The following is a 24024-nucleotide window of genomic DNA, read 5'->3' as shown; positions in this document are numbered from 1 at the left end:
CTCATTTTATGCCATTGTGTTGTTTTATACTTGAATTTTAATTCCTGTTTAAGTTTTTCATCAATTTGTTGTTGCATTTAAAAGGTTTACACAATTGTAATTCCTGATGATTTTTAAGAGGGTTTACCAAGTTGCTGGTGCTCAATTTATAATTTTCATAATAAAAATAATAACACAAATAAATAGTAATCCAGTCCAGTAATTTTATATTTATGTATTTATTTTTTACTTTTTGTTACTGTTAGTGTGTAAGTGGAGCCTGATATTGCCTAATACATAAAATAATTATCCCAGTCATTTCCACAAAATGAGGCTTACAGCTTATTCATTTATTATATACTATATGTATAATAACACTGGTATCGGATTGGTCCTTGGTATCAGTCGATACCTAACGCCCAGGTATCGTTATCAGCAATGTCAGTGTGATGATTTTTTCACACCCACTTTGTCACAGGTTTATTGACACTTCTGGCATTCTTTTTGCTGTCACTTTTGGGAATTCCTGATAATACCAACTCTTTAATACAATTCTTATGTTGACATGAATGTTCTTATATAACTTAAAACAAAATAGGGCACAATCAAATTCATCAAGCGAGTCGGGGAGCAGTCAGTGGTGCATGGACTGTACGCATCGACATAGTCTTTAGTCAAGTCAAGTCTTATTAGTCAAATAAGTGAAAACACCTAGAAAAGAGATGACTGCTTGCTCTGTAAGCTATAATCAAACGTAGCTCAAAAACTTGAACCAACAGGATAAACAGGAAGGAAATCCAAAGGGAAAATGAGAAAAACATGAAAAAACCCTTTAAAAAAGTGAAAACACCTGTGAATGTGGACCAAGGGTATGAAGGGTTAGTTCTTCTATGCTTACATCCTCCTGTTGCTCCTCCTTCCCTCTCCTCACTCTCCTGTTGTGTTTGTTTTCCTCGACAGGCCCGGCTTGACTTCCGAGACCCTCTCATGGTGTCTCTGGAGTTTGGACTTGCTGAAGACAAAGGCCCCGTCCTGGACGAAAGCCTACCTAGATCCATCAATAAGACAGTAAGACAATATTTCATATCATTATCAGTGTCTCTCAGCACTTTAAGTGTGAACTGCCAAATAACAGCAAGCAGAAGAATTAGAGTCACAGACAGGAAGGATTTGAAACTTGTCTGAAACATCCTCCATCTGTCTGTCTTTATAATCCAAGACTGAGAAGTGGGATGTTCTCGTCTGGCTCCAAACTCGCTGCTGTTACACTGCATTAGCATCTGCAACAGCTGACTGCCATCCTTCGTGTTTCCTTGAGACTGCATTAGTGTTTCAACACCAAGCAGTCAGGACAGTCTTCCCACGCTCCCACGTTCAGAGTTGTTCTAACAAGAGGGTCTCCAGATAATTGTTGCAGTGAGTGATGTCTGTAGATAAAGAGGGAAATCTTACATGAGAATTCAGCTTTAATGCGTTACAAAGAATGCAATTAAGCCCGAGTGTGTGAAACACACAGGAGCAACACCTCCCCTTACTTCTTAACACAGGACCGAATGTGATGTGTTTATAGGCCTTAACACATCCTCAGTGTCAGATAATGTCATAGCAGCGAATCATGCTGAACTTACACAAGCGAGGAAGCGTTATAAGGACGTCTCCTGTTATTGTTATTGAAAGGAGGAGAAGGGACACACACACACACACTCACACACAGTAAGGGGAAGTCATCAAACGGAAGCTTTTCTTCTAACATTGTGCTGCATATGATATCCCAGTCTCTCATCCTGTCTTTGGAGAGTGGACACTGTTGATGTTAACAGTCCACAGGGAGAGCTTTGAGAATGGGAACAAATATGACGGTGACCCTCAAACCTCTAACACTCTGGGGGAAAAGGCAAAGGAAATTAAGGTCATGTGAGTGCACCTTTTTTAGTCAGTGGTACAAACAAATACACAGAGACAGCAGCTGATTTAGCTTCATTCTTCTGCTCATTTCTACAGAGGGCTTCTAAAGACTTAAATCAGTGAGTGTAGGAGAAAGTCCCAGTTCCCAGAGCGATTGAAGGTGCATGATATGAATCCCCATGAATATGACGTACTTAATATGAAATGCTAATTAAGTGTATTAGAAGACAAAATTGACTTTGTATTTTTCAATTATGGAAAAGCATCACATTTTAGGTATTTTTCACTTGTTAATTTAACTTCTTGAGGGTAAAATAACACACACACAGACACACGCACAACACAATATTCACATGAGAGTATCTTCACTTGAATCACAGGATATATATAGGATGCCAAATGTCCTATATTAGATTTTTAGAGTTGGAGTAAACTGTAAGTTGTATTTTGAACTATGATTGGCCTCCCAGCTTGTTGTGATGTTGGAAAACTGTCCTCGTGCATATGCGTCTTAAATTCAGATTTAAGGTGATCACAGAGAAAGTTTTCCTTCTCAGAAGCTGATTTTGTACACACCCTTTTAATATTCTGCACTCATATCACTCAACACAGTGAAGCTCAAACATTCAAATGATGTAGCAATAATCAAAACACATTCTTGACTGTAAGGACACTTTCTTTGTCTCTATCTTGCAGATTCCCTTAGTGGACTGTGGAAGCCATGAGAGGTGCATCGCTGATCTCTCTCTCAAAGCAAAGCCAAGTGTCAATAGGTGAGTGCAATTAGAATTATTCACACCTTTTTCAAGTTTGTCGTACTGGCCGCTGTAAGTGGTCATGCTGTTGTTGAGTAGCTGTTGCACACTGAAGTTGTACATTATGTACTGTGTCTGAGTGTCTCGCAGCACAGTTACAATAATAACTGAGTTGTCGGACTCTTGTCAGCAAACTCCTCTGGTGCACGACTGCACCCTTGTGGGGAGACGTGTGCATCACAACCAAGCATGCTGAGAGTTTTTTATTCATTTCTCCAGAATGACGATCATATCGAACAAAGACAAGTTTGACGTGAGCATCAACGTGAGAAACAGCAAAGACCCTGCATACAACACCAAAGTTATCCTCAGCTTCACTCCCAACATCAACTTTGTCAAAGTGGAGGTGAGATTTCTAGTGCTCCTCCGTCTGCATCATATCAATGTGTGTGGACTGAAGCGAAGTGTGTGATAATGTTTGTTGTGTTTTTGTATTATCAGCCGGAAAAGGAATGCACTCTGAATAACACAAGAGTGGAGTGTGCTGTTAGATACCCCTTCTTGGGAAGCAATGAAGAGGTTAGTTTCAGCATGTGTTACATTTGTCATGCTACTTACATTCCTTTAAGTTATATATTTTTTATCTTTACTATCGCTACTTAAGTTGTGATGTGATTAATATCTACAGGAAGATTGCAAAGTCAAATTTGAGGTAAATCCCAAGCATATCCAGGACGTCATTCAGATCAACGTGACAGCTACAAGGTTAGAGAATAAACGCTGTATTTTTTGTTTGTCTGAAATAAATGAGTCTGTTTCTGTTTGTAGAATTGTTCAAATTTTAATTTAAATTTCCCACAGTGACAGTGAAGAGTGGAATTCAACACTGCATGACAACACGGTGCTAATCTCCATCCCTGTAACGTATGAAGCTGGACTCATATTCTTAGTGTGAGTAGCTGTGGAAATACTGCTCCTCTGCCATCTTGGATTGCAAAAGTGGATGCAGTATCGGGCTCTTAAAAATGTGGTGAACTTTTTGACTTTTCAAAGCAGGAAAAGAGCAAGTGCTTCTAATAACATTAATGACAGCCCTATGTTAATCATTTAAATGACATGCGGTCATTAATAATGTTATTAGTTACGCCTGTGTTTGGAAAATCAAAATGTCTAAGATAAAGCCATTGTGGTACCACTATATAAGCAGGCATTGGTATATGTGCTGAGCTTTAGGATGGTTTATTATGGTGGCTATAATCAATATTTTTATATATTAATGAGTCACATGATCACATTTTTTCCCATTCTTTATTTACATGTTACAAAGAATGTAACAGAAATCTAGAATACAATTTTAGATATACAAACACAATAATAATGCAAAGCCAGGGGTATATTACAAACACCACATTTTCCCAAAATAATGTGAAGTATTTAAAGATATGGTCCATGATGAATCTGCCTGTTTCATTGAAGAAATGCTTTGAAAATTTAGTGTACACTACCTGCTCAGCACCAAACAGTGATTAGGTGGTGAACATAGTCGAGTATTTAGCTGCTAAAGAGCCAGGTATTTTCTTTAGGAGCAGCATCATCTTCTTGGCCCTATGCTAAAGCAGTCTCCCTTTTTCCACAAGTCAGTTCCAGGCTTTTTAAACGCACCATAAAAAATTTTAAAGTTATATTAAGTTTATATGATGTTTGTGTTGTGTTTACAGCTTGTTGTGGCCCAAAATATTGCCTATAAGCAGACCTCGATTTGTCAAATAAGTGGGGTTTCCTTTAATTTTTTTTTTTTTGAATATTTTATTCATTCATTTATTCTCATAATATACAAACAACACAGTCACAAACTGACAGTACAAAAACACCCATTTATATAACAGATATCTACAAAATAAATTAACAGACAATGAAATAAATTTACACGCACAGATTAACACAAAAAAAAGAAATTAATAGAGTTAAGTACAATAATTCACTAAAAGAAAAAAACATTCCTTTTAATATGAGTGCCTCTTGTAGAGTTTTGCTTCTGTGGGTCCTAAGTTTGATATTTTATTATTTCAAAGAACAGGAAAATCTTATATGATGTTTTTTCTATAAAATGCATCTTCTAGACGGCATGTGGGTGATTCCATCATAGTCAAAGAGGGTGAAAAGTTTCCCAGTGTCTTCAATGAGACCAGGATGATCGGAGAGGAGGTCAACATCAGCTATACGGTAACAGAGATCATATCTGGTCATGTGTCAATATACATGTAGAGTATACGTAAAGTGATGGCTCTACCTGAACATCTCACATCTGTCCAGGTGGAGAAGTCAGGTGATATGGTGACTCCACCCCTCGACCTTACAGTGATGTATCCTCACCTGTCCCCTCGGCAGAATAACTTATTGTACCTGACACATGTCACCACCAGCCCACAGGTATGCACACACACACACACACACACACACATGCAGACATGAAAACAGTCAGAACCACCCTCATGTTTCTCCTTTTTCTCCAGGTGAAATGTAACGCAGCACAATGGATCAACCCTCATAAAATTAACCCAGAAGTTATAACTACCAATCCAAAGAAAGAAACTCTCAGTGTCTTCCTGCTGGTGAGTGGTGAACCTCTTTTAAAGACTACTGACCTGAGGGGTGTGTCAGTAAAATTAGGCTTATTTCAGTAAAAAAAAAAAAAACAGACATGACTCTTATCTCATTAGCTAGGAGATGGCTCCATGAAACAAATTATTCTTGGTTTGGATTGTGAGGCTCATTCAAGACAGGCTTTTCGCAATAATAATACCTTTTATAAAATGTCTGCATGAGCGAGTGTGTGTGTGTGCTCCTATCTTACTCTGTGTGTGTGTGTGTGTGTGTTGATTTGCTCCACAGAGCTGTGAAAACCTCTACTGTGCATCCTTCAGCTGCTCCATCCCCGAGGCTGCGATCAGTCAGGTCAACGTTACATTCAGAGTGTGGAAACCTACATTCATCGAGGTATGTTTAAGGTGACACATGGGCGCTTCTTTTTGGCTTGTCTCTGTTGTTTTGCTTGTCAAAGTGAAGAACTTGGAGGCAGGGTGACTAACAGCTATCTGACCGATGAATAAAAAGCATTTAAAAGTGATTTATCTTACAGGGGGAGTTTTCCAGTCTATACATGTCGGTGAACGCCACACTGGGGATCAAAAACACAAAGCTGTTTGAGCTGAACAGCAACGACAGGACCAGAAGTGTAAGTCGTCACTCTTTTGTATTACATGCCTTTGTTGTCATTGAATGTTTGCGTGTGTTTATGTGTACATTTGCTGTATGTGTGTGTGCCGATCAGGTGAAGATCCACGTTTTGAAGGAGACTATAGGAGGAATCCCCATTTGGATCATCATCATCAGCATCCTGATAGGACTGCTGATCTTAGCACTTGTCATCTTTGCCCTCTGGAAGGTATTAAATCTTTTAATACCTTGTAATGTATTACCAATAGAATATGAAATATGCCATGGCTTTAAAGGAGCAGTTCAACATTTTTGGGAAGTGAGGTCATTTGCTTTGTTGCTGACAGACAGATAAGAAGATCAGTACCAGTTTCATGTCTTTCAACTCAAAATCAAAAATACATATTTTCCTCTTACCTGTAGTGCTATTTATTAATCTAGATTACTTTGGTGTGAGCTGCAGAATGTTGGGGATATCGGCCGTAGAGATGTCTGTCTTCTCTCCGGTATAATGGAAATAGATGGCACTCCGTTTGTGGTGCTCAAAGCAACAACAACAACAACAACAACTAAACTTTTGGAGAACTCAACAGCAATGTCAACAAGCACGAGCCGGTCGGTTAAAAGAAAATATTTCCTCCATGAAACTGCTTGCAATAAGGTTTGTGGATTATCTTGCATAATCGGGTAATGATTTCTGGAAAGAGACATCGCTGTTGAGTTTTGCAAATAGATTTCTTGGCACTTTGAGCACCACAAGCCGAGTGCCGTCTAGTTCCGTTATACTGGAGAGAAGTCAGACATCTAACGGCTGATATCTCCAACACTCAGCAATTCGAACCAAAACAATCTAACTTGGCAAACAGCACTACAGGTAAGAGGAAAAATAGTATTTTAAATTTTTACTGTTTCTTTAATAAATGAAATAAATTAAATTTTTTGTGAATCTAACCAGGAGACCGTAAGCTAAGTTTAGCATATAGACTGGAAACAGAAGGAAACAGTTAGCCTGGCTACCAGCACGTTTAATGCTCTTTAATTGACATATTACATCTGGTTTGTTTAATCCTGATAAAAACTATTTGTAGTTCATATTTCATATTTCAGTGGTATCGATCTTGTCATCTTTAGTAACTCGATAAGAAAGGGAATGATGACAACTAATAACAGTTTAGCAGATACAGCAAACACTAAGAAGCGTACAGAGTAACTGTTTAGTAACTGAGCTTTCTGCTCCTCCAGATGGGCTTCTTCAAGAGAAAATCAAGGGACTACTCAAAGGAGGACATGATGGACTGAGCTATCCAAACATCCAGCAGCAAGCAGCTCTGTGACCGACTGCTTCCTGAGCCATCAGGTCGCACAAAGTGACAGGCAGACTTTTAAACAGACAGTCGGACGGACGGAGGAGACGCCATAAGACCCAAAGACACCTCGGCGCTACGATGCAGAAACGACCTGGGAAACGTGTCCACCGTGTCCTGCGCAGGCCGCAGTCAAATACTGTTTGCAAATACTTCCAGACACTTGTCCTTTGATGCTACACTGGGGACACTGGGGCTGTTCAGATGGTCTCACACATAGAGAGCGCTTTCTCTTTCTCTGTTTGAAGTATTTGCAGACACTATTTGTTCTAGATCAGCTTCTTTCTTGTAGATATGCAGAATACACCGAGCAGTTCAAGAAGAGGAACCCGGGAGGACGAAGAAACCATCACTTAACAGGCATCTGTTGGAAAAGTAGCATATATCTGTATTACATACAGCAGTTCTACAAAATCAGAAGAGATTCAACAGCTGCACTCCAGCTTTAGAGGAAAAGAAGTACTCAGGTTTTTCTGTATGAAGATCAAATGTCGCCTAAGCCACCTCACATACTTTCTAAGCCGTTACAGCAACAATGTCCAAAGGTCTATTCGCTTCAGTACAATATGTGAGCTTGTGTTGGAGCAGCCTGTCTGACAGCTGAGACTCTTGTTTTAAAGCTCATGTGCTTTATTAGTTTTATGAAAACACTGTACCTTTTAGCATTTTATAGCATTTTGTTTTGGGTATTTTTTTTTTTTTTTTTTGCTGAATTTTAACAGTATAACATGGCACATCCTTGATTTAAAAAAAAAGTTGGCTTAAGACACTGACCTGAACACATTTATTTTTAAGCAAATGTGCAGCCAGTATGTTTTTATTTTTTTAAATCTTAGTTAACCAATGCAAAAGCAAACAAACAAAAAAAATCTTGTCCGGACTCCGATGTTAAATGTTTGTACTAAGTTTCACTGAGGGATACAGAAAGCTGCGCCTTCAAAATCCAAAACTTTGATTGTACTGTAAATATACGTAAATGCTCAGCTATGTAAAGCTTTAAACTTGTACATAATTGTGTTTGCTATAATTCATGTAATTTAAGAGATGTTATCCATATTTTTTTGTGATCAGTGGTCAGAGAACATGACTTTGCTCAGGTGCTATAATTATCATGAATGATGACATTAACATTTGACACGTAAGAAAGTGATCTGGCCTGTCTCGCAATTTCAAAGCTGTTGCAAATATGTAAATATTGTTATATTTTGATGAGAAAATGAAAGTATGATTATTCTGTACTGAAAATATACATGAAGATGAGGGTTGTATCCACTACTTTGGCTTTTGTTTGACTGAAAGTGATGTTAAAAGCCTGAATGACTGTGTTGTGAGGCTTTCACATTATTGAGACAAGAAACGTCTGTAGCATATTTTGATTTTAACCTTTTTAATTTGCAAAATGGAAGGTTAAAACTCCTCCCAGTGTCACCATTCGCCAGCAGCGGCTGGTAAATGGTATTCACTGGTAGGCGTATTATAGTGGAGGGCAAATTACACATGTACACAAAGCATAAAGGCTCAATATCACCCTGTATGCGGTACACAGTACCAGTTACCAGTACACAGTTATTCTTTTAGGTTTTCTGTGTTTGTTTCCAGAAGTTGCACAGCTACACAATGTGTTAAAAGAGATTATATTGTGGAGACCGCTTTTCTGCCTCTCCCTCGACTTTTTTTTTTCCCTCACTGACATACAATAAAGCTGAGGGAAGACTGCAAGAAGAAGAAGAAGAGGAGGCAGCTTTTTAATACTCCTCAGCTCTCACTCTCCACTGTTGACAAGAAGCACATGTAATAAATTGTATGTACAGAACTGTCGTATGGCTACATCAGGCTTATGCACGAGGGCAGAGTCACGAGTCTTGCTTTGCTCACTGGAGGTGGTCTGGGATTGTTTTCTCAGATTTTTTATCTCTGTTGATGTCTGAGAAAGCAGAAAGTGAGAGTCGTGAGCTCCGCCCCAGCCTTCTACACTGCTGTGAAGTCTTCACTGTAATGCACTGGTTTGTCAGACTGTATGTGTATCATCAGCACAGAAATTAACTGAATCTTATGTACAAAAATAAAGACTTTTTACGAAAAACTCCTTTCATCATGAACTTTTCTGTTTTTGTTTCGACTAATGTAAACAGAAATTTATCAAAATGTTAAAGGTGCATCTTCAAATCTGTCTGTTAAATGTTTCACTAAGTCTCTCTCACTCTTTACAGTCATATTTAGATGAAAAGAGTTGCTGATATAAATTTTCTGTCTTGAAATACGTAAGCTGATAAATAACTATTCCTGCTGGAACATATAGTATATTAATAGCTTACTTGATTAACAGCTTTTAAGTAACAATTTTGATGATAAATTAACCATTTAAGTCATTTATGGAGGAAAAAATTATTGACAATTTTGACTTAAGCTTAATTTTATTCTAGTATTTCTATTTAATTCTCCTTTATACTTCCCCTCTACTCCATTTCAGATGTTAATATTGTGCTGTTTACTCCCCTATACATTTATTTGACTGCTACAGTTACTTTAAAGATTAAGAGTTTACATACAAAACTATGGGCAGATTTCACTGGGAAGGCAGGGAACACAATCCCCTCAACATTTACAACATGTGCATTTGTCCCCTCAATAAAAACATGAAAGTAGGACTTTTATTTTGACAACTTTTAAAATAAATGCTGTAATTTAAAGCAGAAAAGGCACAAATTAGGTGCATAAAAATCCCCCAGATTGCAGAAGATTACATGTTTGACTGAAAATTTCCAGCAGAGGACCTCCAGAATGACAATGTCATATGCGCCCCCCCAGCTGTTGGGTCCACTTGTTTAAATGAGCAAATAAGACATTTGGTCATAAGTGCAGAATTTCAGTTAATTTATCATTATTTTATGTGAAGCATTTTGTTTTCATAAAGGGAAAGAATACATTGTTCTTTTCTGACTATTTATGTGGAACATATGGTGGTTAATTTCTCCAATTTTCTTCTTCTTTGCAGATTTGTATATATGTCAGCCTAATCCCATTACCTCCCCTTGATTTAAATATTTAAGAAATAAAAAAAAGAATTCATTTTTAAAAAAGGAACAAATTGTTTTGAAGAAAAGGCAAACTTTTCGATACCTAAGCCTACTAGTCTATTACTAGTACTACTATACTAGTAATACTACTACTATACAAGCATTTTCAAATCGTCTTATTGCTTATTTTATTCCTTAGTAAATGACCCTAAAACTTGGTCCATCACTGAAAGAGGATGTTGGCAGGAAAACTCATCTTCACGGTCTTGACGTTGGCCGGACTAGTTTGATGTCGGAGAGCGCCGCCTGGTGTTCATCCGCGACACTCAGCGATAAGTGACACTCTGGGAGGGGAAGCAGAACAAACTGTAAGCTGCTGGCGGATCCATCTTGCTTGAAAAAGACACGAGAGTGACGGCTTTTCTCAGTTTATTACCTAAAATACTGTGTCGTTCCCCGTTAACCGCGCTGGGGAGCCCGAGGAGGGGCTGTGCCGCTGTTTGTAGGATGTCCCGACATGAGGGTGAGTTGATAAACAGGTCCACAGAGCCTGGGTTGGTGGCTACATTACCTGAGCAGCTAGCTCCTCGGCTAGATTTGCTAAGTGCTTATTCAAGTCAGCCGCTTTTCGCGACTTGTTTACGGGCTTGTCTAAACACACACATGCATGCGGCCAGCAACTGTGGCTCACACACGTATCTCATAAATTATAATTTGAAGAAAAATGTTGTTACTTCTCTTAACCTGCTCGCAATGATACGGCAACATTGCGGAGCTTAGCAGTTAGCCGTTGCTAGGTACCTTACATTAGCTGGGCTAGCGAGCAGGCTAATGTATGCTAACATATGAAGTCGTTGGTGTAGCTGCTATTTAATGTTGCTTATACTTTCTCCCACAACCTTAGTAGTTGTTTAATACATGTCCCATTATAGCTAGGATCATGTTTTGCTGTTATTTCGGGTTACGTGTTCATTTAAGAGCCCGTAGCTCTAATGTTAGCGCCATACTGTCCCGTCTGGTCACATAACCCACTGTTGTTAGCGAATGCACTGTCATCAAGAAGAAAGTCTGAGGCCTCAGACCATAAACCAAACACTAAGTTAGCTATCTGGCAGGCTACTAGCTAGCTAGGGTTAAGTTACAGTATGTTTAACTGCAAACCAGATGGGAGTGTAAATTCGGCTCACTTCATTCACAACATATTGTTAGTTGTAGCAGGCCAGCCAGGTTATCCTGTTTAATCACCTCAGAAGTTGCTAAGGTGTTGTACAGAGCAAACATGAGCAATGTTCAGTAAGATAGCCCCAAGGGACCAAGTATAATGCCAGAGTAACTCATTTAAACTCGTTGAAAGTAGGACAAGAAATGTCCATGATAACTGGTTATGTTGTCCACAGTGGGCTAGCCTTTAAGATTATGATAGTGGTCTTTAAGACAGTCATAAATCCTTGTTAAAACCAAAGAAGGCTCACAGTTTTAAACAAGGTGGTGCTAATATTTCTGTAAAACTTGCTGCAGTGAGTGCAACCTTTAATCAACACATACAGCTGATAACTGCATATTGATGGTTGATTTGTTTGCTCAGGCCTGGCTTTGGTTAATAAATGTGGAAATTTTCTCTTTGTATTTTGAAGCTTCTTGTTGCTAGACATCAGATTAGTTTCAATAAAGGAAAGCCCCACAATACTTGCATACCTGCTATCCAGCATTTGCCAAATAAGGCGTTTTTTTTCTCTTCAAAAGAAATGTCAGCGAGGCAGGAGTTGGAATATTGTGTGTAATGATAACTGTTACGTCTCAGAAAATAACTGGTTGTGTCTGCAGAGTAGTGAGCCAGTGCTGGAAGAGGTATTCACTGTAATCACGCCGTAGAAAGTGGACAAGCACAGAGATGCCATTATATTTGATATTATGGCTTGTGAATAGTATTAGGCCATTTGGAAAATATAGAAACAGCTGACAATATGTCTGCTGCCTTGGTTGGCTGCCCTTTACCTTCTCCTTCTGTTGACAAATTTGGTCTCTGTAGCTCTAGTCTAGATGAATACAAAAAGCAAAACCTGAAAGTGCATAGACAGTGCTTTAAATGAGTAACTAAAGCTGTATCGAATATGGTTGAGCCATGTCTCTGAGTTGAGTTTTTGAGACCTTTAATGTGAAGTTCACTGGAATGCCACAGTTCTTCATCACTGGTACTTGTGGGTTGGTGCCACTCCAAAACACATGCTTTTGTGAGTGAGACTGGCCTACAGATAGAGATTACTTTCTCACAGTCAGTCCTGCAGACGCAGTCATAAGGAATTTATAACTTTATTGTCAGGTACACACATTTGACTTTACATCCCTCTGTTCTCTTGCAGGTGTGAGCTGTGATGCATGTTTAAAAGGGAACTTTAGAGGAAGACGGTTCAAGTGTTTAATTTGCTACGACTACGACCTGTGCGCATCGTGCTACGAGAGCGGAGCCACAACGACAAGACACACCACAGAGCACCCCATGCAGTGTATATTAACCAGGGTAGACTATGGTAAGGACAGACAGACAGACACTTGTGTGGCTGATCCTAAACAAACTCATCATGCCATGGTTATTAATAATTAAAATATTGATTGGCAAACAATAATGATGGCTCTGTCTTTTTGCAGACTTGTATTATGGAGGAGACACTTTTTCAGTAGAGCAACCCCAGTCCTTCACATGTCCTTACTGTGGCAAGATGGGCTACACAGAGACGTCCCTACAGGAGCATGTCACCTCAGAACATGCAGAGACTTCCACAGAGGTGGTGAGTATACAGCACATATTAAAGGGTCGCGGCTCACAGATTTTAAACGGTCAATTTATGTGTCATTCATCAATAACATCTCAATACTTTCAAATGTTGTCTTTGTTGCTGGAGGCAGCTCCAGCAGCCTAGTTTACTTCTGCTGTCCACTGACGTACTTTATATTGAAGTCATTAGACTGTGCTATTGCTGTCGAGCTGTGCACCTCTGTCAGCTAAAATGACTCTCGAGGAAGTACAAACAGAGGACATTTATGGATTACTTGTTGTCAGAGCAGGATTTTTATGAGCGTTGTCCACTGCTGAGTAAACTGAGCAAAGGCGAGGCTTAGGGTCGGGCAGCTGCTGACAGTGCTGATACGTACCTGGTTGGCTTGCAGGTAGTTTGCCAGTCAGTGGTAGGTCTTCTAGCAGTGATGGGGCATTAAAAGAGACCCCTGTAGTCAACAGCTAAAGCTAAGTCGTAGTGTCTGTGCTCCAGTTGGCCACTTGTACCAAATGAAACCAAGCTGCTGCACTGCAGAGAGTTCCTCTGAGGTCTGTTTTGTTGGATTTTGTTGGAGGGGGACATTGTGTCATACGTTGTCTTAATGTATGAGTCCATAGAATGACCAAAATCAACAATTATTCCATTTCTCAATACTTCCCAACTTCCCAACCCTGTCTGTGTGCCAAGACCCAAGCACAATTATTCCTAATAAGGATATAAATAATTAAAAATGCTCATAAATAGCATATCTTTTAACTTTTTTGAAAAGCCAAGTCATTTTCTAAAACAGCTGGGCACTGTGATTTTTAGCAAATGTTTCTCAAAGAGGAGTAGATTGTGCATTTGGTCCGGACTATATTTAGCTGTAAATTAAACTGTATGCATTCGGTGCATTAATGAGTATTTACAGCAGCAAAATGGTGTATGTGGGATTGACAATGGCCGTTTTATTCATAATGAATCAACATGTGGGTCAGTGATGTGTTTTTAATGGAATTTGGGGTCACATATATTCAGTCATTGACAATAAGGAAACTGTAGAACAACGTGCTACTCTTGTCTTTAAGAAGATTTTTCACAGACTAAGAAAAAACTTTGCCAACAGAAACAAGACAACAGTTAAGGTGGAGTGTTTTTGTAACTTGTTGCTGTGTTTGTATGTGGCAGTTAACATACATGATGTCATTTGCTGGGATTTTACATTGAGAGTGCACTGATACAGCACTAATGGACTCATTTGTGGTGAAATGTTCTGTAATAGTAACCTTTTTTGGTCTGCAGTGCAGCGTGTGCAGACCACACAGTAGTGCTGCTCCTTCACCTGTTTTTTAGTGCGTTTGATAAAGGCTGTAATGAATTATTTTCATAATCGATTCATCTGCTCCTTAATTTGTCTATAAAATGTCAGGAAACAATGGAAAATTCCTGTAATAATTTTCCACATCCCCTGGTGATGCATATAGATTGCTTGTTTTATTGTTCAATAGTCCAAAACCCAACAATATTCGCTTTACTGTCATATAACAAAAAAAAGCATCAAAGACACTGAAACTACATGAAGGAAATGTTTGGTGTTTCTGCTCAAAAAATGGCATGTAACCAACTATTAACATTGTTAAAGATGATTTTTCAATTGATCGACTAATCGGTTAAATGACCAATCTCAGAGGCAGTGGTTCATTTTATCTACATGATGTCCATTTCAGATGTTTTTTTTTTAACTACAGTAAAGTGATACTACTACCTACACAAAAGAGACAAGGAGCATCGAATTTATGAAGAAAACTTAGTTTCTCTCACATTCAAAGTGACTTGGCATGACTAATTAATACACAAATGGACATTTGGTGGGAGAAGTATTCCTTTAAATTCCTTTAAATAAAATTGCTCAGCCGATAATCATTTCCTCATTGTCCCATGTACAAGCTGAATGTCATATTAGCACATTAAGCATATACTCATGACTATTAACGTACTCTTAAAGGGGGGAACTCCACCAATTTTACTCATCAAAGTCTGTTTACAGTTCTTGGGGAATATGACTGTATATATGGAAAAAAAGTTGTATAAAGTATTTTTTGTGCCTCCAGGGGGAACTGTGTGAAATCGATGTATTGCCTTAAGTGATGTCACTGGAGTCAGTGCTGGTTGGGGCTAAAGAGTATTAAGTTGAAAATGAAAAAAAGCTTTCTAGAACTGTGGCGCCAACTCTCTGCTTAAGACTACTTTATCCTGAATTATCTAACTGAATTGTTGTCTGTCGAGTTGCATTGTTGGTAATGTGGGCACCACTTTTTGATAAGAAATTTGTGGAATAAAAAAGTGAAGGAAAATATTGTTCTGCTGCATCAGTTTTGATGCTTTTTTTCTATGTAATGTCCATTGTCGGTCTGGCAGTGTTCCAGGATTGCAATGCTAAATAGTTGGAGTACTCTTTCAACTGACTTCATTTAGTTTTATGTTAACAGCTCTGTAGTCACTCTTAGTAAGAATTTACAATCTCTTAAACGTGCCACTCATTATGATGCTGCACTCGAGAAAACATTTGAACAGGGTAAAACTTGACTCTAAAAAAAGAGAGAAACCATATTGCTTGCCACCTTCATTTTGTTTCATTGCTAGGTGGCGCACAGGACAACATTTTTTGTCAAAGAATGGTCATCTCAAACAGAAACGTCTCCCTCTTTCTCATTTCAGATCTGTCCAATATGTGCAGCCTTGCCAGGAGGGGACCCCAACCACGTCACAGATGACTTTACAGCTCACCTCACACTTGAACACAGAGCACCAAGAGATTTAATATCCTTCCTGTGTGTCCTACACACTAACTTCTACATTAAGTTGAGTTTAAAAAATGTCCTGTTATGATGTAATACTTTGTGTGACAGTACTGCAGTGACCCTTAACAGTCCTCGTTTACGATGAGTCCAGCAGTGTTCGACATGTACGCAGGATGTTCCACCCTGGACGAGGACTGGGTGGTCCCAGAGCACGACGGACAAATATGCACTTTACTAGCGGCTCCACAGGGGGACTTTCATCCTCCTCTTCACAGAGCTCCACTTACACCCCCAGTAACAGAGAAGCGATGGACCCAATCGCAGGTTAGAGTCAGGAGTATTTTGCATTTCTCTGCAGATTACACTCTTCACTCACAAGTTGAGTTAGATCCTTCACTGTTGCCTTCTGCTGGTAAAAACTTCGGACATGCTATTAAAACTGCTGCATTGTATGACTAATGTCCATTCATTTCCAATCTACAGGTTTGAATGAACTTGTTTTGTGGTAAATCTGTTTAAAAAAAAGTTGATGTTGTTGAGAATACTTAAATAAATAACGAAAGAAAGAAAAAAAGAAAGCAAGCTATCCGCTAAATAGAAGGCTTCAAATAGACCCAGTGATCTGTGATCCGTATCGGCTAATACTGCCTCTAGTGATCAGTGATTGGCCCCCAAAAAGGGTGCACCCTTTTATCCAAAAATCTAATAGTAACAAGTCAGGAGTATTTTAAAGTAATATACATGTTATGGTCTGTAATCTTTTTTTCCCTCGTATTTAGAAAACAAAAATCAGACATGATTTCAACCAATCCCTTGATGGCTGATTGTAGATCATAGGTTTTTTGTAAAATCATGCCGGTCACTCTGTTACCTTTTCTCTGTCCTTCATATCGTCTTTTATCAACAGTGTTGTCTCTTGAAATCATGACTTACATAGAAACTGCTAAATGTGACCACGGATGTCTGTTGTCTCCTGCAGAGCTGTTGTCTCAGCTGTCAGGTGTGCGGCGTGCAGCAGGGGGGCAGATAAACTCATCAGGGCCTTCAGCCTCACAGCTCCAGCAGCTCCAGATGCAACTGCAGCTGGAGCGACAGCAGGCTCAGGCAGCACGACAGCAAGTGGAGACGGGTCGCCACGCGACACGACGCGGCAACAACCCAGGCAACACTGGCACCGCCATCCCTCCACCCAGCACAGCAACTGCCAACACTGCCACTGTGGGTGAAAACAATCCCTCATCCTCGTCCCACAGCTCCCAGTTCCTATTAGCACGGTGAGTGTAGCCAGTTGGCCGTATTGGTAATGTATTATTACATGGTTATAACACTATCATAACTGCCCTTATTTTGAAAATTGTCAGGTCTCCACTTTAACACTTGCCCAGAGTGAGTAAACTCTATGTTCAGACAAGTGGAACGCCTCATGCAGTGGTCCGATCGGCCAACCGAAAAATAAATATGATGTATGTGGCGTAATCTGAAAAGCAAATTTTACTTTTTCACATTGATATTAACTGCTCCTTGCATGCGATGAGTCCTCATGCACCAATTTAACATCTGAGAGTTGAAGAAGCAGCTGCGAGCGAGAAACAAACACGACGAGAGTGAAACTCTTTGTACCTGTGTGTTTACAACTAAGAAGCAAGCACACAGAACAGACCACATATGGGGTCTCACAGGTTACTCTGATCTGAAAGACACAAATCAATGTAATGTTTTACAACTGGGAGCGGGAACCAAGGGAGGCACTGGACCTCACATTCAATGCGATCACAGCCACACAGACCTCCGTGATTGGCAGTTAGCTCAGAAAGTTGGCACCACAGAAGAAAAGTTCATCTCATCCTCGTTCTGTTGGGAAATTTGCGATGCTTTTGAAATGACGGTAGTTATTTTATACAGGCTTATCCTCACCTATAGACATGCATTTTTTATTGCAGTTTTTTCAATTTGAAAATTGCATTCTGTCACATCGCAATATCAGTGTGACATGCGATTAATGGTTCAGCTACAGTTGTCAGTAGGATCAGTTCATTATTGAATTTGTTGACAACAAGAAATATTAAGAATACCAACAGTTTCATTCTTTTCTGATACTTAGTTAACAGACATTTTTAGACGGTAAAGCTGATCTTTAATTGCAAAATATAATGTAAGGGTGGGTTTCTGTGGTAAAACAATGGGACCCTCCAAGTAACAGAATGCCAAAAATCTGAAGCCTGTATGAGAGCTTTGAAGACATTCATAGTTCTTGTAACAACATAATTACATCTCCTCTCTTCTCCTCATATGTTTCAGTCTTTTGATGTCTGCTGTTCCCACAATGATGAAGTTCTTTTGAGTTGTACAACTAACTGTGTAATCAGTGAGGTACATTATATCTGCTAGTAGGGCTGTAACTAACAATTGTTTTTATTTTTGAGTAATCCATTGACTATTTTCGGGATTAATCGATTGGTTGTTTTGTCTACAAGATGTCAAAAAATGGTGAAAAATGTATGAATGTATTTAAATGTAATCTTCATTTACTTCAGGTTGAATGAACCTAAGATGTCTGAAGCAGAGCGGCAGTTTCTAGAAGGAGAGCGTGCAGATCGCAGCCTGTTTGTCCAGGAGCTACTTTTGTCCACGCTGATGCACGAAGAGAGCTCCTCTTCCGACGAGGACGAGCGCCGAGACTTCGCCGACTTCGGAGCCATGGGCTGCGTTGATATCATGCCTTTAGATGTGGCGTTGGAGAACCTCCAGCTTAGAGAGCGCAGCTCTACGGGGAAGGAGCCTCCGCCGCCTCCTCTTTGATGTCCGAGCATCAAGCAGACTGTGTCCTCTCTGCTGCAACTGTCAGTGATGGGCAGCAAAACAGCGGCAGTCCTCCCTGGCCTCACCCTTCTTTCTCCCTCCTCTAATTTCTGAGTTTGTTTTTGGTGATTGTAATTTCAGGCCTGTCACCATTTTTGTTACATTGTAAACAAAAATAAATGAGAGCAAGTGGGATAAATGTGCGAGTGCGCAATAGAGTGAGCGAGCGAGAGAAGAGAAATATATAAATATATATATAAAAATATATATGAAGTTGATAATCAATCCACATAACGTTTCTTTTCTTTATCAGGTAAATGTTACAGGCAGCTGTGGCAGACCTTTGCTTCCTGTGACATGCAAATGGCTCTCCGTATAAATACTCCACATTCAAAAGTCAAGAGGGCGTAGGCTCCTCTGATGAAGCTGCTGTGTGTGTTTATGACTATTAATAAATAAAAAGTGCTTGGATGGGTTACCATAACTACTGCATGCAGTTATTTGCAGCGTGCATGACTTTTAATGACCTTGTCATTAAAACTTTTTAAAAAAATATCCCAAAGCTTTTAACTGTTTTAAATGGTTATTTCAGACACGGTTATTGGAATTTGAGTTTACAAGACTGACATGCAGAAATTGAGCTCTAACAATATATTTTGTCAGGTTTTCTTTGAATGAGTCTATAAAATGAAGAGAAAACAATTTGACTGTGCAGTAGCTTCAGTGCGAGTGTCTCAGCTCCAGAACGCCTTTTCTCTGTGACGACTGAATATTTCGATTGTTGCAGAGCTGCGACTTCACGCATCAGATGAATGCTAGGAACAGAAGACAAGAGAGCTTGCCTCTGTTTTTCTCCCTAGATGTTTATGTTTAGTGATAAGCTGTTTAGGCACAGTTTGCATTATAATTTATAGATAAGAACAGACGCCCAACTCCAGTATGTCCATCGCTCCTGCACACTAGTTTCTGGCTTTCACTCTGCTTGTGTACAGGCCCAGTGTCAGGCCACGTGCTTTAGACAGCTTGTATGAATTTCTTTGCTGGGTAACAGGAGCTTGAGACTTTCCACATTGCAGTTTTGTTTTGGTTTTTTTTTCTAAGAGAAGGCATTTTTTCTGCTAAGGTTAGCACTTTCTATTTATTCATGTTTGTTTTTCTGATTCTCTTGAGCCTTGATCTGAATCATGCCACCTTCATGCCTTTCCTTTGACCCTCTATGTAAAATACAATGAGATGTATATGGAATTTGTGCGTTAACTTTCATAATGGTTCTAAGACATGGGCAGGCATTTTTTTTTTAAATGTAAATTTAGAATACAATAAATATAAACTGCGCACAGCTTTTGATGAAACCAAGAGACCATCACACCTTTTGCACCTTGTGTTGTTGTTGTGACTCTACAGATGTTTTTTGATTTAATCTGTTGGTGCATAAACTTGAAATTTTTATAAGTCTGCTTGAAGAGTGAAGATGAGGACATTTGGAGCTCAGCCGTTGACATATTACTCTGTTTAGCGTTTATGAGTATATAAACATTTAATAATAATGTAGTTTTAAGTAGATATAAAGGTTTATTAACCCTTTGAAACCTGGTGCAACATTGCTTTCCTCGTGCTGCTTTCAGACTATTTTAGACCTTTGAGCCCTGGGCAAATTGTTTTGATTTTTTTTTTTTTTTTTTTTTCAAAAGCATGGGGAAAAGGGCATTAGGCAACTTGGGAAATGGTAAAAATGACAACTGAAATGTTTCACAAATTGCAAGTAATTAGTAGATTTAGTAAATGATATATTTATATCTTATAAAGCTCAAGAAAATGTCTAGGGGATAAAAAAGGAAAAAACCTAGGGAAAAATATATTTACAGTTATCATAATTGCATATTTAAAATATGTTACAGATTTTTTATATATTTTTTTTAAAACACTTTTTCCAAGTCTTACTTGCCTTGTTTGTGAATTTTAATTGAATTATTATTTTTAAGCTTCATTTTATTTTCTTGCACTTTTTACTAATTACATGCTAATTCTTTGATCATTTCTTCTTTCTTTGCTCATTGCCTTCTTCCCCTGTTTTTTTTTTTAAATAATAATGCTCAGGTTTCTAAGGGTTAATGTAAATGTCAACAACTATCGTTCCTGTGCACAACCATAAATGGAGGCTGCTGTAGTAACAGGCAATGAATGACAATGAAGTAAAAACATAAATATGTCCTCTTAGCAGAAGTTGACAAATACTGCACATTTAGAAACACCTGTGTACAGCTATATTACTGTGTGTCTTTAACTGTTAAATGTTTATTCACAGCTTATAAATGCTAAATGAAGGGATAAAGGCAAAGTGTTATGCTCTGAAAAACAAGGTCAGTTAGTACACGTAATAACATACAATATATAAAGAATAAAGGATGAAAGCAGACCTTAAGTCAGTATAATCAAACCAGAAAAGAAACAACAAAATATATTTATTTGAGTATTCAGTCTTTTTGGAATTTATTCTTCCTTTGGCAGAGCCATTGAAGCTTTCCTCAGAGTGTCAGTAGGTGACCCCTCATGAAAGACGTGATCTGCCGTGGAAGACACCCCAGATGGACGGCCCAGCAACTGTCCCCCCAGCCTGAGTCAAGTGTGAAGCTCCTGACCAGTAACACTGCAGTACAAGGTAAGTCACATACATGTAGCTTAATTTTATAGTCTAAATAAATGTATGTTTATGTGTGTAAATTGTGACAATAATGTGATATAAAAATACATACACACCTCAGCACAGTATACAGCTAATTAGCTGTTTTTGCCGTTTGGCCGTGTGTGTGTGTGTGTGTGTGTGTGTGAGGACTTGAGAGCAGCTGTCCTCGTCACTCCTCTGTAGTTATTGTTAGAAACAAATGGTGCCCATGAGATACCTTTCATGACACATGTCGCTTCTTTTTAAAGCAGCCAAACCAAACACACTGAACGCCAATCACACCGTAACGGACAATCTGCCCACGTGTGTGTGTGTGGTGTTCAGACTGCAGAGAGGATGATAATTATAACAAACTTATCAGCAGTTTGGAGTGCTGGCTGACTGGGATTGTTTTACAGTAGACAGCCCTCTGATTCGATGCCCAGCCAAATCATGCAACATTTTACACTGCATGAAAAGTCCAGCAACAAACTGTTTCTGAAAAAACATAACAAAAACGATACATTTAATCTCCACATGGTAGCTCCAACATTTAGAAAATAAATCAGAAGTGTTAGACAGTAACTGAGTAAATCAACTCAAGGACAGTTTTCATTTTCTTTACTTAATAGTCTACTTTTTCTCCACTACATGTTGGAAGCAAATATTGTATTTTTTACTCCAGTACATATATTTAATAACTTAAGTTACTTTGCAAATAAAATACAAAACATAATTACTAACAATGTGACACGTTATTATACATTAAGCTATATAAAATAATAAAAGCTCAACAATTATAATGTAAGATGTTGAAGCCTAAAAGAATGGGAACCACAACAGCAGGTTTTATCTTTAACAATGGTAACAAGCTTAAAGTTTATTATCATATCACAAATACAATTTTTTCCGCTCACATGTAGTGCTATTTGTTAGTTTAGGTTGTTTTTGAGCGTGCATCTACTCATGGATGCGAGGGTCATGACAGCAGTAGATGTAGACGTTAATGCCGTCTTCCTCGACTGAGCTGTAACATTCTGCAACTCACACCAAAAAAAGTTTGATTGACAAATGGCACTACAGGTAAGAGGAAAAATATGCAGTTTTGATTTAGGGTAAATAGTCCCTTTAATGTTATTTTTGAACATACAATCTTAATCTATAAAGTAAATAAGGCTTTCAGATGTATGTAGTGCATAAAAATATAAATATTTCACTTTGAAATATAGTAGAGTAGAAATATAAAATAGGATAAAATGTAAATACTCAAGTACAAGTACCAAAAAAGCTATTCTCCGTGGACACACAAAGAGTGGTGAGGACACAGAGCGTATTGTAAGACATACCACCTTTATTAAATGCACAGTATCACAAGGAACATTTCCATTAATTGTGGATAAGCTACTCACATGATGCACAAAGCATTGAATTGATTGATAGAACTGGCTGATTAAAGCAGGATTAAATCTGCCAGGAGAGCACACACACACGCACACACACGCTCACAAACACACATACACACACTCTTGCATACAGATGTATGTGCCAACGCACACACACCACCTCGGAGACATTAGTCTCACACACAAACACGTACACTCTTTCTCTTTGTATTCACACAGTAAGTAAAATTTGTTATCTGCACAAGAATGAAAACTGTAATCTTTTTTTTTTTCATTTACCATATATTTACAAAAAAATTAACGCCCCCTCCCTCCCCCGAGATAGATTACATTCAAAAAAGGTCCCGACCCTTCTAGATTACATTCAAAATAATATACTATTCATGATGCAAAGTCACAGTTATTCATCTGAAAGAGGATCAAAATAGGCTACAGTCAGTCAGAGGTTGAGTGGTGGTGTTGGCCAGGAGGCGACCTTTGACCTCCTCGCCATCGGCCACACGTCTGCTGGGACGCCTGTCAGCTAGGAGCGATCCTGATGTGTAATCAGATCCAGAGTCTATGGTCCTCCTACAGACAGACCGCATCTCAAACAGCCTCTGTGTAAGCTCCCCATCACAGTGGAGAGGAAAGAGGAGATCGTTTTTCTTTTTTTGTCTTCTTTTTTTTTCTTCAGAGAAAAAAACACATAGTTCAAATAAAGTCCTCTGCAGATCAAAAGTTGCCCAAAAAAGGATTGTATTCTCACTGGTATTATGAACGAGCACAAAGAAATTATACAATGTAGCACAAATAAAATCGTATTTACACATATTATGTATTGCCAGTGGCCCATAACACGTTGTCTTCAATAGATGTCACACAGTTTTGGACATGATACCTGCTTCAAACAGATTATACTATTAAACATAGCCTACTATTGATATAGACAAATATCAGAACTGTACAGAATGGACAGCAATTTATGTACAGCAGACACATGACTATTATACAGAACTGACAAACGCTGTAATAAAAACATAGAGGGACACTGAATCATTTTCATCAAGGACAATGTGTCAGTTAGGACTTGCTTCAATCGTGGTCGGCACAGCAAAAGTGATTTTTTTTTCATTTTTTTGTCAGAAAGTGCAGTTGAGGTTGAGGCAGAGAATGGTCAAGGGCACAGGTTGTGCATTTGGGGGATAATTAATGCTACGAGTTGCACTTAAAGGAATAGTTATGTTTTTTTCTAAGTGGGATTGTAGGAGTCATTACCCACATTATATATAAGATAGATAATATATTTCATACAGTAGATGTCAGTCGGCACTCTCCTGGTTTGGAGAAGCAGGCTGGAGTCTGACATGGAAGTTTAACGATGTGCTGCT

At 38.7% G+C, this 24024-nt stretch overlaps 2 protein-coding genes across 2 annotated transcripts in view; both read left to right on the top strand.

Annotated features, from left to right (window-relative positions):
• The window catches only part of itga1 (integrin, alpha 1), a 58407-nt gene extending 49099 nt beyond the window's left edge, over positions 1-9308 (top strand). Inside the window, exons 18-30 of the mRNA XM_042509266.2 lie at positions 940-1047; positions 2581-2657; positions 2919-3045; positions 3141-3218; positions 3328-3404; positions 3501-3590; positions 4760-4862; positions 4953-5069; positions 5153-5251; positions 5532-5636; positions 5779-5874; positions 5971-6084; positions 7098-9308. Of these exons, the coding sequence (XP_042365200.2) occupies positions 940-1047; positions 2581-2657; positions 2919-3045; positions 3141-3218; positions 3328-3404; positions 3501-3590; positions 4760-4862; positions 4953-5069; positions 5153-5251; positions 5532-5636; positions 5779-5874; positions 5971-6084; positions 7098-7154 (1248 nt within the window). The 3' untranslated portion in view covers positions 7155-9308. The remainder of the gene's footprint in view (positions 1-939; positions 1048-2580; positions 2658-2918; positions 3046-3140; positions 3219-3327; positions 3405-3500; positions 3591-4759; positions 4863-4952; positions 5070-5152; positions 5252-5531; positions 5637-5778; positions 5875-5970; positions 6085-7097) is intronic.
• Positions 9309-10529: 1221 nt separating this feature from the next.
• On the top strand, positions 10530-19953 carry kcmf1 (potassium channel modulatory factor 1). The gene is made up of 7 exons (XM_042509206.2): positions 10530-10759; positions 12597-12764; positions 12883-13022; positions 15708-15809; positions 15931-16114; positions 16770-17064; positions 18325-19953. The coding sequence occupies exons 1-7, from the start codon at positions 10744-10746 to the stop codon at positions 18587-18589; spliced, it is 1170 nt and encodes a 389-aa protein (XP_042365140.1). The 5' UTR covers positions 10530-10743; the 3' UTR covers positions 18590-19953.
• The last annotated feature ends 4071 nt before the right edge of the window (positions 19954-24024 follow it).

This window comes from Plectropomus leopardus, chromosome 20 (assembly GCF_026936395.1).
Source record: "Plectropomus leopardus strain MGB_pleo_1.0 chromosome 20, ASM2693639v1, whole genome shotgun sequence".
In the NCBI taxonomy this organism is placed as follows: domain Eukaryota; kingdom Metazoa; phylum Chordata; class Actinopteri; order Perciformes; family Serranidae; genus Plectropomus; species Plectropomus leopardus.
Note: the sequence above shows the minus strand (reverse complement) of the source record. Positions and strands in the feature narration are given on the sequence as shown.